Here is a 17,503-nt window from a genome sequence, read left to right on the forward strand (position 1 = left end):
ATTGATATGTGATGATGACGTCATGCAGGTTGTAGAGTGCACGAAATTCACAAAAAATTGTAAAGTTTCACCTCCTATAACTTTGTTAATAATAATTGGATTTCCTTCAAACTTGACCAAATTGTGCATTATGTTCTTCATTATACGCATGCCGAATTTTGTACTTCTGGGATGAACATAAGAAGGGTGCCGGGTAAATTTCTAAAATGTGGAAATATACTATTATTAACTTTATTTGTGCAGATGTCGGAACCGGATATATTTTGAGGCCTAGATTTCGTAGAGATGCGCCACTGTGATTTTTCAGATTTTTCGGTTGGATAGGTTCTGAGAACGAGACCTGTTACACTTTTTGGGGGTCATATTTTGAGCGCTCACTCCTCCATGTTTCACCCAATATCAAATATTGTACCAGTTTTGAAAAGTACTAATTGAGACCTTTTATTTGATACCCCACATGGCTACATTCTGTGAAAAAAAATTTGCACCCTCCATTCACATGTATGGGGAGCCCCCGCCTTAAACTTAACACAAGATGGCGCCACTTACTGCATGTAAAGGGATCACCAGATTACATACTCTCACCAATTTTCGTGACAATCGGTCCAGCCGTTTCCGAATAAATCGGCTGTGACAGACAGACAGACGGACAGACGGACAGACAGACACCGTCTCGATTCTAATAACGTTTTGTTTCACACAAAACCTTAAAAATGGATTAAAATGGTTCATTAGATGGATTACCAGTCGACTCAGTTGTGAATGAGTACTTGTGTCAAAATCAGGGCAATAAACTCGGGCGAGCGCAGTGGTGGCTCCATTGCCTTCTACAGTGTATTATAGTGTACCGTTACGATTCCTGCACCAACGATTATTATTATTAGATTTTTTCTGTGTTATCCCACGCGTGAGAAAAACGCATGTGTTGAAAAATAGCCTTTATTGCGATTTTCACTGAAAAGGAACCGTTCGAGGCACGTTTCGAAATATGCTTCTAAAATTGAAACGAAAGTAGATATCAACAAAATATTTTACAGTTATCCTTGAACGTATTATCTATCAAAATAGGTTAAAAGAAGAAAATTGGAGGAAAAATTCGTTAACACTAGAATGGCTCCTTAAGTCGAAATCTCAATAACTTTTTTCTGTTGTAATTATAATCTGCATGGAAATTTTCGGGTTATTTTTGTCGAAAAATTTGAATTGTTTTTTAAAAGTGCGCAGTTTTTTAAAAATCGACATATTAGGAATATTCTACGTACTTCTCTAGCAATGTTTGTGTTTAATCGAAAACGATTTGTTTGGTAAGCATAAATTAAAAATTGGAGGTGAAATTAGTCCACCGCGGTGTATTCAAAGAAGAAAGCGTCCTCGAAAAGCTATGTAGCCGCCATTTTCTTTTGCATTGCTTCCAGTTTATACTGATTATCATATGTTCAATTAAACGTATTTATGAGAATTTCAATTCACTTCATTGTTCCGCGGAAAAACATCCCAAAATACACTTATTTACTAGGGCGCTGCAGTGGCCCAACCTCTTAAATAAATGCTTCAAAGCATAACATACTTACTTGCAATTGGTCCATAATTGTAGTATCCAGCAAGCAAGGAACAATACATTTAACAAGCTGTAGTGAACTTATAAGTGCTCCTTCTAGGCTTGAAGTAATGCGCCTTTTGCATAAAGCTATCAATTCGCTGACATGTGGAAAGTATTGCAGTAAAATAAATTGCTCACCGAATAAGCCTGGGAAAAAATAATATTAGCATTAATCTTAAATATTCCAGATTTATTGAGATTTGATAATTTCATTCACACTTTACAACTTTTACTTTGCATTTACTCTCTATTCGGTCCGAAGAAGACCGTGGTGGAGACTAGTGCGTACTTAATCATATCATCAGCAACAATAATGGCACAGACCGGCAAAGAAAATGACAAAGGTTTATAACACAAGGACGGCGTCAGGACGTAACTAAATTCATTCGAGCAAACCAAATGCGAGTCGGCACGCTAAATATTGATATCCTCACTGGAAAGACCGAAGAACTCGCAAGAGCTCTTCGGAAAGGGCGCATTGATATCTGCGCTCTACAAGAAGCCCGATGGTATGGTGCTAAAAGCTGCGACATAGAACGCGAGCGCGGTAAAAAAATATTTTCTAATCTGGTAGACCGCACACTCAATATGGTGTTGGCATTGCATTGGGTTTCCGTGAACGATTGACCGATTAAGCTTACCATTATATCATCTGATTGCACTATTCACTTCTTAACCGCGTAATAACTACAGACAGGTCGACCTGATGCAGAGGAAGATGCCTTCTGGCAATTTTTCGATACAAAGACCTGTAAGGTGGCGAGCGTATAATCGTACAGATTTTGCGGACACCCATGACCCTGTAATTGTGAATACCTGGTTTATCAAATGATTGTCTCATCCTCCTACATTTTATAGTGGGAAGAGTAAAACGCAAATCAACTATATTCTTATAAGACGCCGACATTTTACCACCGTCATTGACTGCAAAGCCGTTCGTTATGAAACGCCGTCTTATGAATCAAGCCATAACCGCAGCCGTCTTAAATCTAAAATTTACCACAATATCGTCCGTTCTCTCTAGTTCTGAATGTTGTCCGACTATAAAAGACAATGAACGGCGTAATGGACGCGAAAATGCTACGTTAAATCAGTGGCGTGACACGCTTTGATTACATCCGAAGTGAGGATATCAGTGATCTATATGGAGTTGCATCGATTGTGGAGAGATTGCGAGAGAGGCATCTTCCATAATATGGTCATCTAATTTGCGTTTACGAGAATTCACTCGGCAAGATTGGTCTGAACATCAAAGTCGATGATAAGCGACCAAAAGGCTAACCGAAACAACGGTGGGTTGATACGCTAGATAGGGATTTGAAAGCCTGCGACTGCATCCAGATAAGGTTTGTGATGGAACAAAATGGCACAACCGATCACGAAGGGCCGACCCTGCTTGTGAACGAGACAAGGACTAAGGAAAAAGAAGATCGACGGCGCAGCCTCTGGTGTGCGGCCTAGCCCTGCCTAAAAAAGATGTCCCGGTTTTGCGTGGATGCTTATATATTTGATATCCCTAGCTGCTTCCTGTCATCTATATCATTATTCCATTTGAAGCGTTTGCTTCTTCTACGATAAATAGCAAGATAGATATAATCATCGAGCAAAAAAATCCTTAAGGAGTTGCAGGAAGGAGTGATATTTTCCATTAAGCGTATAAAGTGGTGGTGTTGGTAGCTGTTTTGAATTCAAAACTGATTCCACTCGATATTCAGACAGGAATCGTACATAACTTAATTTAATATCTTTGAATGTTCGGAATGGTATAAAAGAGTTCAAATTTCACATCTGCAGATAAAAGCGAAAGTGAAATCAGTGTGAAATGTTACAAATTACAATTGTTAATGAAACGAAAAAAAAAAAATAGTTTCAAAAGAATTGTTCGGCGCTGGGGAATTGTGAGTGTAAAATAAATCCATAAGTCACTGTGAATCATTATTCGTGAGACCAGAAATATGAATGTTAAGACAGGAGACTATTGATAAACAAATTTTGCCTCATACCGACCACTGCTTCAGAGGAGTTTCATGAAAACAAAATTTAGGGATAGAAGAAGTTAGATGGATCGCAATATTACGAATATAATACATTAGTATGGTAAAGAATGGGTAACAGAAAGTCAAAATTGCTTTGCTATTGAATACAGAGGGAACGACAAAGTTGACTGTTTGAAAAACTTACACAATATAATTAAAATTTAAAAAAATATTATCATTTGAGGTGAGTTCAAGAGAAGGTAGAGTTTCTGATCGCCTTTAACTCAGCAAAGGCCAGTAAGTATCCTTGTCCATGCCTGAATCAAATTGACACATAGCGCCAAGTGGTAGCCTTGGATTACAACGAGGCAACCGTCACGGGAACAAACGTGAGCCGTGTGCCAGCATACCCTCTTATAAAGAAACTACTGAAACCGCATCCGCCCATATTCGATGGAACAAAACAATGGAATAAATACCCAGGTGCCAGTTGAGCTGCACTGGAAAATCAATCCTCCCAGGAGATCGGATTCTGCAGAGTACAGAAAATATCACATTAATAGCAAAAAAAGGAAAACCTAAAGCTATAAAACTATTAATATTTCACTACATTCGTTATGCCTTAGGAAAAGGCAAATGAAGAACTTCGGAAAAAGTTCAAAAGGCTAGAAACAGGGTAGCTTCCAAATCCAACATGTGCAGCGGGTTTACTCCAAGCGAAGTGCACGATATGATGGATATGATGTAGATGAAGAATACCTGGCTACAGAGACTGGATCTTGCAAATAATAAGAGCTTTTAAGAAAAGAAAGATATACATTTTTAGGCAGATCAAAATTAAAACCGATAAAGCCAAAAACCCAACAAAATTGAAAATTAAACCAACTTTACTGTGATATTGAGATTCAGTGTTTTGGATTGCAGCAAATATACAGTGGCGGAAAGAAACGTGCTCCAAGTTTTGAATGATGTTTTCCTTAAAAAAAGAATGCCTTCTTCTTGTTATCTATTATATATCACAACCGATAACAACTACGATGATGACATCCGCGCACGGTTGTTGTCAGCCAACAGAGCCTATTTCAGCTTACAAAAACTGTTCCGCTCGAAACGTCTCACCATAGGGTCTTACTGTACAAGACAATGATCTTGCCAGTCCTCATGTATTCCTCGGAGACTTGGGTTCTTAGCAAGAAGAATTGCGAACTCTTGGCCGCATTTGAGAGAAAAATCCTCCGAAGAATTTTCGGCTCCCTACATGAGGATGGACGAATCCGTAGCCTACATAACGAAGAAATCTATGAGCGATACAATGACCGTCCGGTTGTGGATAAAGTCCGGCTCAATAGGCCACGATGGGCGGGACACTTAATCCGTATGGATGAGGATGATCCAGTCCGGAAAGTCTATAAGGGCAATATCTATGGTCGAAAAAGAAGACGAGGCAGACCCTGCCTAAGATGGAGCGATGGCGTAGGTCAGGACGTCAGATAGCTTTTAGAGATATCGAATTGGTGGACCTCGGTGCATAACCGGGATGTCTTGAGTTCCTTATTAAGGCAGGCCTAGACCGGTTACCGTTGATGATGATGATTATATATGATTTTGAAGCATATCTTATATAGGATTAGATGTGTAATTTCAATTTTTGAAAAAAATTGCATAAAGTAACCACTTTCAGTATTGCAATTTTCGTTATTTTTTTCGGAAAAAAATAAAATAAATAGAAGTGCCTCTGAGTGTAATTACGCGGTATTGCTAGCGATGAAATTATTTGAAATAATAAAAACTTGCTTTTTCTATTCGCTAGTTTGCTTAGCCATTTTTCGCGATATCTCTCCCCCTACACTCTCAACATTAAATGATGCCACTTCGTGCATGTAAAGGGACACACAGCCCACCCCTTCTCACAGATCTCGTGACAATCGGTTTAACCGTTTCCGAGTAAATCGGGTACGACAGACAGAGCCAGACGGACAAACAGACATTGAATCGATTTTAATAAGTTCTGTTTGGCACAAAATCTTAAAAAGGGAATCAAGCCAAAGTTATCATCAACGACAAGACGTAGGCGAATGAGGTTAAATATTTGGGTGTAACACTCGGCGCTAAGGGATTTGGAAAAGAGATGGTGAGTGAGTACATACAATGCAGTATAGTTCATTGTGCGATGGCGTTCACATGAAAACAAGGAAATCCAAAAATTGACAGCACAAGTCAATCGAGACGACTGGAAAGAGTAAAGCCGAATGAGTAATTCTTTTAAAGGACAAACTGCCTAAGGGCTAAAGCCTTTCAGAAGGGGCAGCTCCACAGCAAAGCTAAACAAAGTGCTGCCCTTCAAACACGAAGTTGAAATATGCAAAGGTAGCTGCTGGATGCGGAAAATCTCAGTCGTAACTTAGTGATACGTGGTTTTAATGGGTAACAATTTCACAATCCCCTTAGGATTAGACTTTTGAAGGTCCTCATCTCTTAAAATAACAAAAAAAAAGGGGTGAACTTGATTGCTTTTGGAAAATGTAGAGAATTCGTATGTTCCACAGCTGATCGATTTTCATGTTTTTATTTCGATAAGTCGACTGTATTCTAAAATGCGCGTCATTCATAATAATTCAGATCTCAAAATAGCATAAAATTGTCGTAAAACCTGATATATTGTAACACTTCAGCCACTTACCCGCAATTGCAATAAGGCACTCCAACACTCTTACAGCGTTATAGTCTCCCACAACAATTGAATCGGCCACGGAAAACAAATCCAGTGTTTTATCCTCTCTCACTGCACCTTTCTTTTCTAATTCTATTTCTTCTGGTGAAGCTGGTAACAAATTCTCTTGGCCAATATAACACAAAGTTAACATTTTCAGCAAATTCCGTGAGAGATATCGTGCTGTTAGCACCGGCCCAAGACGATGAGACAACCAAATCAGGCTTTCCATACTCATTTCTGAGATTCGATTATTTCGAGCATTTCTCATTTCCATAATTTTTGAGGTGGTTGTCCCCTGAGCGGATAGACAAGATGTAGTTGTAGCCTGTATGGAGTTATCATCTTCATCAGGTTTGTCGCCCTGGTCGATTTGAGATTCCAAGTTTTGATTTCGGTTTTCACATTGTGCTAGGAAATCGAATGAGTCTATACTTTTCTTACTTCCAATTTCGCAGTCAATTGTGTTGAATTCGTAACCACGACGGAATGAAGATGGTATCGGTATCGTTGGAGATTTGGGGTCAGTATTTGGCATGGTCTCTGTCGTTTTTTGTGGACTGTCAACTGATGCTTGGCTGCTATTCACTGAGATTTTGTCATCATCGAAGGAATTGTTTGAGAGTTTGCTGCCTGCATATATGATATCATGAATTGCCAGCTTTTCAGGTGTAAAGCCGTTTTCAGCTCCTTCTTCTGTAGCTTCTTCGGCAGTGGAATGATTCAAACGCAATTCTAGTGATTCCATTGACCTGTTCATTTCAAATTCTTTTTGCTTTTCTGACAATGTATTCTCATCCGCCTCGAATGTAAATAGCTCGTCAATTTCTTGTCGCATTGTTTGATCTAGGGATGGTGTATTATCCGATTTGAGATCAGAATGATCAGGCGACATTAGAGTCAGAGAATTATCTGACTCTTCATTGCAACAAATCCTAAAATTTTTAGATCTTGATGAACGTCGGTATTCAGAGTACTGGCTGAGGTTGCTTCCGTGAAAGTGAAAACCTGTACTTTCCTCTGGTTCTTTATAGCCTCCTACGGCTTCGATTAAAGCCGAAACAAAATTATCCAAGAAACATTTCAGTCCAAACCGAACAATTAAGCGCAACAGGAAACTGTGGTGGTAAAGTTTTACAGATTTGCGACTTTTAAACGTTGAGCTCATGGTAAAACGCATTGATGAATCAAAGTTTCGTCTTGTCAAAAATTGCGTCCTTTCATCATTCTCTGAACTATACAATCGCAGCATTGGGTCAAGTAAATGCTTTTGTGTCTCTCGGATACCTAGGGCGGCTGCTACTGAGTCGAACAGATACCATGCAGTCAGTATTGATGTATCTTCCGTTCGAAGCATATCTATGACATGTGGCAAGATTAATTCAATTGGATTGAACTGTTCATAAGCGATAGGATCTAAAAGACCCTCAATGTGCAAGCAACTGGCTTTTACTTTACATTCCGCAATTTTTCGCGAGAAAACAACTCGTTTTCGGTCCAAATCATTGAATTGTGAGCATTTTGATCCATCGCAATGGAAATAAGTATTCAATGCTAATAAATGAGATGTGAAGTCAAAGTTTTGCAGACATGTCACTAGCGCATAGATTCTGTAATAGCTTATAGGGAAAGGTATGATTGAATTGCTAAAAATCGGTTGTAAAATTTGATGGGCAGATGGTGCTGGAAAACCCAAATCAGTAATTCCTGTCTGTAAGACTGCTGGACTATCAAGCTTCAAAAATAACTTCACTGCATATTGAACACATTTTGGAATCTCGTCCATGTAAGCCCTAGCAACATTCTGACATGCTGCCAGGCGACTTTCGAAATTTAGGCGGTGGCCGCTCGTGTCTCCTGTCAGGGGGCGAACTTTATCCAGTAAAAACAATTCAACAATAAGACATCCCAATACTTGCAGTTCGCATTTCCGTTTTTCCGAAACTATCAGTTTGAAATTTCTAGTTGAGTTTTGTACAATGAGATTCTTGTGGCGCAAATTGTGTAAGCGTTTTTCATCTTTCATTAAACCAGCTTCGTAGACTTCTGAGAAAATCCGATTGGTATACGAATTCTCTGAGGACTCTTCAAACATCAAGTCATTAACTGCAAGCTTTTCGGCTGTCGGACTAATAGTGGATTTTTGGCTTAGAAATGTTTTTGCAATGAATGTCTCCATATTTTCCAAAAGAGTGATTTGAGCACTGGGATTGTAATCTTTTGGTAAAACGATTGTGTGAGGAGATCGTTGCTGTTGTACATTTGAATGATAGCTTGTTGACCGTTCTATATTCATTCCTGTAAGCACCTCGCCCTCGGGAATATTTTGATTTGTAGTTCGTCTGTGTACTTGCTTTGGGCTTGTGTTATATTTCCGTCCGGGTGATGAGTGGTATTCATTGTCCTGGTAATTTCTAGAAGAACTTCTTGTTGCCGACAGATCTTCTGAGCTACGTGTCATTCTACGCCTGGATTGGTCGGTGGTCGTTGAGGATAATCGTGGTGGTGTGCGGCTAAACCATATCGAATGAGTGCGCTTTGGTGGATGCGGTTGAGTGAAAAGTTGGACGATTCCTCTTTTGCTTAGATTTTTATGGTTATCGACTAGAGGCAGGCAAACGTTTTTAGATTTGACAGCTGCTTGTCCAGTAAGTTTGTATCTGAAAAGTAAATGAAAAAAATATTATACTTTTACCGCAAATTGATTACATATGATGGGTTTTAGCTTCTATAATTATTCTGTGTAATCTCCAGTGCTATATCACTGGAGTCGACTTTGCTTATGAAGTTTTTGTCTCGGCTTTTTAATTATTCTTGGATGTATGAGCTGTCAGGCAGAATATTCCGCCGACGCGTTAAGACATGCAATACTATAAAGAACACCAGTCGTGGAATGCCACTTCATCCAGGTTGCGCTAAGCGCGTGAAGCAATTTCATTATGCAGTTCTCCAATGGCTGATAGCGAAGACCCCAGATGTCGTAGAGCATACCAGATGACTTTGTGTGGCACACGGTCAAACGCTTTCTTTAGATCCAGAAATGCAATGTAAATAGGGCGATGCTTTTCACGGTGCGTGTGCTGTGTCAGTAGTTCCGCAGTTCTTGGCAAATTCGGCTTGATTCATGGTTATTTAAATGATTTGGCGAATACAGTTGTCAAGAATGTGTTCAAAAATCTTCATGGTATGGGAAAGTAACCGAATCTGACGGTAATTTGAACATTCTGCTGGACTACTTTTCTTTTTCCATATTGGAACTATGTCACTTTCTTGCCTGTCAGATAACGAAATCTATGCTAGGAGAACAATCAGCGTTTTTGTTTCCCAAGTTGCAGGCCAGTATACTCCAAATGAACTCCAAAGGCACTATTTGGTAATTATCCAAACATTTAATATCATTGTTATAGACCGACAGCCGAGTGTGCGAGTACTACTACCTATAGATTAGTTTGCCGGTGAGACCATTTTCTTTCACACACTAAAGAAATGAAGGACAAAGTTCTCAATTGTAGTAGAGAGCAGGGTCCGGTAGAGATAGTAGCAATTAGGAACAAGAAGTTAAATGAAATTGACGCTTCAATAGTTTTATTTCAACTCAACCTACATGTGATTATATTAATTTTCTGCACTCCAATTCATTTATTCGTCGTCCGGGTGGTTCAGTGATTAGAGTACTAAACTGTCGTGGCAGAAGGTCGGTGTTCAAATCGCACTGATCGCAGAGGGATTTGTATCGTGACTGGATGTCGAATGCAAGTCGACTCGTTAGATCCGCTTCGGTGAAAAATAAAGAAATGACTAACAGTATAAAACTAATGTCCATGCCCGGCATGATGATTCGCATTTGGTCATAATGATATTGGTATCCTGATGACCGGCTGATAAGACCCAATAGAACTCCACGTTCATATAGGTAGATGTAGTGAAAAAGCAAGGCCAAGACGAACCTGCCGCTAACAGTTCACGGCAAGACCTATCTTCGATTATTGCTGCCCTGTCGAATTATTTGCATCAGTGCATGAATACTATCAGCACCATGAATCAGGAAACAATAAAGAACCAAAATATAATGTCGGGATCCCACAATTTTATGTTCGCACCCAGACCCAAAACTAGCCTCTTTGCAACTGGAATGACATCTATGTTAAGAGAAGTAGAAAACTGGCTTCAAATGTGGACGATGAGGACGAACGAATTGAAGTGTGTGCAAGTACCTTTCACTTTGTGAAAAGGAAATTGTCCTCAAGTGAAGACCAACAACATCGCTATACTCCAATTGGGTCACTTTAAATATCTGGGGATACACTTCGAGAGAAGACTTACCTGGACCCAGCACAAAGAGACGAAATACCAACAACTTAAACTTACGTTCAAAAATTTTCTATGAATGTTTCACAAAAAAATTACTACTTTCTCTGAACTGTTGAGACCAGGACAATAGTGGAAGTAATTGACTGTTCTGCTAATAAACACTTAGCCAGACTGAACAGTCATCTTATCACAATGGCTAAGAGAATTTTAAATTTACAATTTTTCTACATAAAAAGAATTAACATTGACCACTAAAAGAAAAAAAAATGTAGAAATAAAAAAGAATATACTTTAATGATAAAACGGAAATTTCCCGGCGACGGCATGGGATTATGTTAATAATTTACTAGTTTTAAGAATTGAAATGTATTCGAAGCATCCAAATGTATCGTTGGAATCAAATAATTAACATTTATTCAAAGAAAAAAAACATCTGATCCAATTCAGATAAAAATAGTTTGGTGTTGGCTTCCCTAGTAGTCTAACTTGACCGATTGTAGAATCCTGTGTGATATCATGTACCTAGACATTTTTTGGGAACACGTTCAGTAAGTGATTTCGAAGATTACAGCCAAGCGAATTTAGCACCTTCGTCAATTGCATAATGAATATCTTTGCATCTGCATTTGCTTCTGTTCCGCTAAATAGGTAATATACGTAGAAATTATTCTTTAGTTGCTCTGCCATCACAGGATATCTGGATTTTTCTTCATTCGCTGTAGCAAGGTTCTGGCCAATAGATTTATTGTTAGAGTTTTGCCAAATGCTACTGTAGTAAATACTTGTTTTTGGATCAGCATTATTCTTTGACAGTGTTTACAAAACCTGATAGAAATGTTTATGGTAGGGCCATCTCTTTATCTTCCGGCACCCTTTTTTTATGTTCGACGACACTGCATATTTATATTTTTTCCATTTCATCAGGAGATGCCAAATCGTCTTGGAGTTTAGGACCAGTATGCAACTTGCCTTTCTTTAATTTAGCAGAGGCATTAATTAAAAACCGGGCCTTGTTGTGGAACCTCTTAATTTAATCACGTAATGCTGCGGAACATAAAAAAAGTCCCTATCTTCTTCAACGAAAGGGATTGCTCCTTTCATATCCCTTGATTCAAGATACTCTTTTATTGCATCATGGTATGCTTCACGTATTTCAGGATCCTTGCTTTTTTTTGCATTTCATAGCGCGGGTACATCAGAATCACATTGATTGTGGTCAATCAAACAGTGAATTGTAACATTTTTTTCATCAAGATGGACGGTATTTACCAGTGTAGTTGCCAATAAGACGCCTAAGTTTTGACGATTACGCCTTTTTGTATTGTGGTAAAATATGGTGAAATTCGTTGTATTCGAAATCACAGGCTTTGCTGGTACACTCTCTCGAATTGACATACAATAGACAGTGCCGATATAAACAACCATGTTTGACAAACTCACATCTATCATCAACAGTAGGTTTCTCGATGATTATCTTTGCAGTTGAAGTAGTGTGGCTTCGAAAATGTCGAAAAACGGGATCTGGGATTGGGTTCTGGGTGGATTCCACTTGCGGTTTAATTGGCTCCAGCAGTTGGTAACTTCTCAGCAAAAAGGCGCAGAATTGATCTATTCAAGTCCTTCATTGTCTAATCGACCCATTGGGTTCCGGTTTTTTCTATTGTGCGGGTGGTATGATTTTCCTGATCCTTCAAAATTAGAACCCTAATAGCTGTGAACTTTGCCTTTAATTCCTTTGGACTTCGAAGTAGCGATTTTCTGATTTGAATAGACAGATCAGTTTCTGGTGCACTATATCGTACTTGTTCAACAGGCCCTCCAGTTTATCGACTTTCTTTTTGTAGTCATGTGAGTCTTAGGATCTGATCCGTCCTCAGGTTAGTTTTTTCGAGACTCTACACCTTTTTTATAATTTCCGCCAGCTCATTGCGTCAGCAATGCTCTTTGAATAATTGTGTGGTTTCTCCCCCAATGGATTAAATATTTAGGTTGAAAATGCTGTAACTCTCATAAATGTTGCTGATGTCTAAAGGCTTGATGGAGTAAGAACATACTGTATTTGTATCTGTTTTACATAATTATTAGCCAATAAAGGAAACTGTCTTTCAAAACAATCTTTTACTTAAAACTTTGGCTAACTAACCTTTGGTGGTCAAAGGGTAGTATAGGTCCCAGGGCGAAACGTGGATTGGTACCCACGATGGAGCATAAAACCTGGGAAATGCCTGCTGAACCAACACCAACAGTTCTACTACCAAACCCTATCTCCACCTCCACGTGATGACCGCTGGGAGCTCTTTCGTAACGAAAAGCTGCAGACGGAGAAGGATGAAGGCGAGTCTCCCGTGCCTAAAAACGGGACAAACTGTACCAACTGGTCCTCCAGGTTGGGGGTTGGGTAGGGCTGACAACCCTACACGGAAAATCGATGTTACGGAGCCACGAAAGGAACCTCGGACAGGATGGACTTTACAACGACGAACCCGGCAACGACAACGGATTAACGATTTGCGCATTTTCTCACGGAACGTGCGCTCCCTGTACAGAGATAAAACTGATGAGCAGCTAGCCGATACCCTGTCCCAATATAGGGCTGATGTAACAGCGTTACAAGAGATGCGATGGACAGGGACCGGTTTCCTGGAGAAGAGCCGTTACACCATATATTATAGTGGTCATCCAGTAAACCATGTGCTCCGAGTAGGTTTCTTAGTCAGCCAAAAAATGAAACCTGCTGTTATCGGCTTTGAAAACATAAGCGAACGGCTATGCACTCTGCGCTTGCGAGGCAAGTTTAGAAATATAAGCCTCATTAACGTCCACGCCCCTACAGAGGAGACTGCAGAGTCGGAGAAGGATACCTTCTACGAGGCAGTAGAACGAACCCTCGAAGCATGTCCTAGATATGATATTAAAATCATAGTTGGGGATTTTAACAGCCAAGTAGGGAAGGAACCCGTATTCAGGCGATACGTTGGCTCCCATAGCTTACACGAAAAAACAAATGATAACGGACTGCGGATTATTCAATTAGCAGGGTCACACGAAGTGGTTGTTGGAAGTACCTGGTTTGAGCGGAAAGCGGTCCACAAACAGACGTGGGCCTCTCCAGACGGGACCACTTTCAACCAAATTGACCACGTGTTGATCGAACGCCGCCACCTCTCAGCCTTGATGAATGTCAGAACATATAGGGGGGCCAATTTAGACTCGGATCATTATCTCGTTGACATGGTGCTCCGAGCTCGAATAGTAATACCACCTAAAATCCCCTCTGACAATCAGGTGAGAGTGAACACTGAAGCCATCCACATCACAATTCTCCGCGACACCTATAAGAGGGAAATGGATACCGCAATAACTGCAGTCAACAGAGGACCTGGAGATGAAGCATCAACTAATGATCTTCACAATCACCTGCAGAACGTTATCATGGATACGGCCACAAACATACTTGGCCCAGCCATAAAAGGAGTCGGAATGGCTGGTTTGACGATGAATGTAACCTAGGAAAGGAACGGAAGAATGCCGCATACCGAGTAATTTTGCATTCTCAAAGAACGCGGGCACGTGTACAGACTTATCACGAACTCCGTCGAGCGGAGAGTCGCTTCTCCAGAAGGAAAAAGGAAGCCTGGGAGAACCAACAAATCTGTGAACTAGAAAAGTACAGGGAGCAACCGCACCAGGCGCGGAAGTTTTACCAACAAGTCAGTGGGATGAAGCCTTATACACCTCGATACTCATCCTGCCGAGACAAAGAGGGAAATCTGATACAGAATGGGCATAGTAGAGCGATGAGTTGAGTACTCTAAGCTACTGAACAACCAGAACACCGGCGAGTTGGAGGTCCCGCCAACTAAAGACGACGGACAAATACTGCCACCACTAAATTTAGGAGAAACAGTCCGTGCAATTCATCGGCTAAAAAATCATAAGTCGCCAGGAGCCGATGGAATCACAGCTGAATTGGTTAAATATGCAGGTGACCAATTACACCAAGTGGTTCATCAACTTGTGCTCAAGGTATGGGACAGCGAATCAATGCCTGACGATTGGCAACGAGGCATTATCTGTTTCATACATAAAAAGGGAGATATCACCCAGTGCAGTAATTATAGAGGCATAACATTGCTGAGTACCATCTATAAGATATTCTCCACTATCTTGCTAGGCCGGATAGCCCCATACGCTCATCATTGGCCCATACCAAAGAGGCTTCACTCCAGGCAAATCAGCAACAGATCAGATTTTCTCTCTGCGGCAAGCGATGGAAAAACTGTTGGAATATGGACAACAGTTGCACGATCTGTTCATCGACTTTAAAGCCGCCTATGATAGCATAGCCAGGGTAAAACTGTACACGGCCATGAGGGAATTCGGTATCCCGACGAAATTAATAAGACTGACTAGGCTGACCCTGACCAATGTGCGAGGCCAAATAAAAGCAGCAGGATCACTCTCAAGACCATTCGACATCAACAACGGTCTACGACAAGGGGATGCGTTATCATGCGTCCTCTTTAACCTGGCCCTCGAGAAAGTGATCCGTGATGCTGAGGTAAATGCAAGAGGTACGATCCTCTTCAAGTCCATCCAACTACTGGCCTATGCTGACGATATCGGCATCATGGGAAGAACCACCCGAGATGTACAAACTGCCTTCATCCAGATCGAGCAGGCGGCGCGAGATCTTGGGCTGCATATCAATGAAGGCAAGACAAAATATATGGTGGCAACGTCAGCAGCGAAAACCAACCAACCAACAACATCAAACCGCACAGGTCAAACACGAAGAAGAATAAGGATAGGACAATACAACTTTGAGACCGTTGACAATTTCTCCCATCTAGGGTCGAAAATCACAACCGATAACAACTACGATGATGAAATCCGCGCACGGTTGTTGTCAGCCAACAGAGCCTATTTCAGCTTACAAAGACTGTTCCGCTCGAAACGTCTCACCATAGGATCGAAGCTCTCACTGTGCAAGACTATGATCTTGCCAGTCCTCATGTATTCCTCGGAAACTTGGGTTCTTAGCAAGAAAAATTGCGAACTCTTGGCCGCATTCGAGAGAAGAATCCTCCGAAAAATTTTTGGCCCCCTACATGAGGATGGAAGATTCCGTAGCCTACACAATGACGAAATCAATGAGCGATACCATGACCGTCCGGTTGTGGATAAAATCCGGCTCAATAGGTTGCGGTGGGCGGGTCACTTAATCCGAAAGTCTATAAGGGCAATATCTATGGTAGAAAACGAAGACAAGGCAGACCCTGCCTAAAATGGAGCGATGGCGTAGGTCAGGATGCCAGACAGCTTTTAGGGATATCGAATTGGTGGACCTCGGCGCAAAACCGGGATGTTTGGAGTTCCTTATTAAAGCAGGCCTAGACCGAATACCGGTTTTTGCGCCGTTGATGATGATGAATGGCAATGGAGTAGGAGGAAGAGAGTTGTTAGCTCAGAGAACCCCCTGCCATCCGGTTCCTTCGCTGGTCGAGCGCAATGTTTTCCACAACAAGAAGAACGCGAAGATAATGCGCAACACGACTCCATCTGCTAGAGCTCCTCAGCGTCCCTCTGACAAGCTTCGCAGGATATCGTGCCTTGCCAAATTTGTGTAGGTAAAACTGAAAACTTCCAAGCCCACACAGTCCATTTTCTCCTTGGCTTATTTTGCCAAGAGAGTTGCCACTCGATAAGTGTGCATCACGGGCAAATACCTCTCATAAATTTTCGCCCGTGCTTGGCAAAGCGCCTACCATGCACCTCCTTGTCCAAGGCATCAGCCTATACTTCTACGCCGTGGAGCAAAAGGGACTGCTATACTTCCATGAGAAGATGTCTCCTGGTAGATATAGGGCCCCAAACATTTGCCATTAACCAACACTAGGCCGAGACTCCAGCTGTAGCCATGTCCGCTGCTGCTTTGATTTGCTCGAAGAAGCTCGTCTTCGAGTTGAGCATTACATCAACTCGCCGATAGATATGGGACGCAGGGTCGGTATTTTCTTTCTGGTCAAGATGACTACTTCGGTTTTGTGCATCGCAAAGCTGAAACCGTATATAGTTCATTTGCTTGCTCTTCGTTTGTTTTGCGCCTGTTCAACAGTGCGTCCGATAACAAGTGCCATAACGTCGTTCGCATAACCGACCAGGCGCGGCTGTTCTACCAACTCGAATCTGAGCAGACTATCGTAAAAAGAGATCCGGTCCGGCCCTAGGACGGATACGTGTGCTACTCCCGATGTGATGTTCATCCTCCTTTGGCCATCTAGCATCTCATAAAGCAGGGATAATCCCTAAATATCCCCAAAAATGGCTTAGCACGTGGAATGAGTTTTCTAATGTGCCTAGCATATCTGTCAATCGTACGGAATTGAACTCATTTCTGACAGCAAGCGTTATGAGAAGCACTATCCGTCGAGATCGGCGGCTTGCCTCGGCTCGATGAATCGTATCCACGATGTTCATAACAGCATCCGTCCATCAATAAATAGAAGGTCACGGCTGGGGCCCTTCGGGCCAAGGAAGCTTCACACGCTGTCGTTTATCAGGTTCATCACTGAATTTACGACAGTGTCAGCTGCAACGCTGCCACCCCCTAAGCGCCCTCCTCTGCCTGTTCCAAGAACTTCAACGAATTTACCGATGTTCACCTTCGTTACGTTCCACATGCACTACGAGCCTAGTTTTCTCTCATTTTCAGGATCCGCTTCCCTCTGGAGTCTGGCTGAGGCATGCCCCATTCAAGAGCCCTAGCATTAAAGTCACCTCCTACCAGGATTCACCCCTCCATGGGCGAAACGGCGTCCTCCAGAGCATCAAACCGGCGGCGAAAGTCTGGGCAAGAAAACGAAGTGGAACGCCATCCCGAACCCAAATGGTAGCGCTACTCAA

At 41.5% G+C, this 17,503-nt stretch overlaps 1 protein-coding gene across 1 annotated transcript in view; it reads right to left on the reverse strand.

The window, feature by feature from the left end:
* Positions 1 to 17,503, reverse strand: part of LOC119656543 (WD repeat-containing protein 81) — a 44,897-nt gene that overhangs the window by 16,590 nt on the left and 10,804 nt on the right. Inside the window, exons 2-3 of the mRNA XM_038062903.1 lie at positions 6,257 to 8,946; positions 1,572 to 1,747 (exon numbers count right to left, since the gene is read on the reverse strand). Of these exons, the coding sequence (XP_037918831.1) occupies positions 1,572 to 1,747; positions 6,257 to 8,946 (2,866 nt within the window). The remainder of the gene's footprint in view (positions 1 to 1,571; positions 1,748 to 6,256; positions 8,947 to 17,503) is intronic.

Source organism: Hermetia illucens, chromosome 1 (genome assembly GCF_905115235.1).
Source record: "Hermetia illucens chromosome 1, iHerIll2.2.curated.20191125, whole genome shotgun sequence".
Classification (NCBI taxonomy): Eukaryota; Metazoa; Arthropoda; class Insecta; order Diptera; family Stratiomyidae; genus Hermetia; species Hermetia illucens.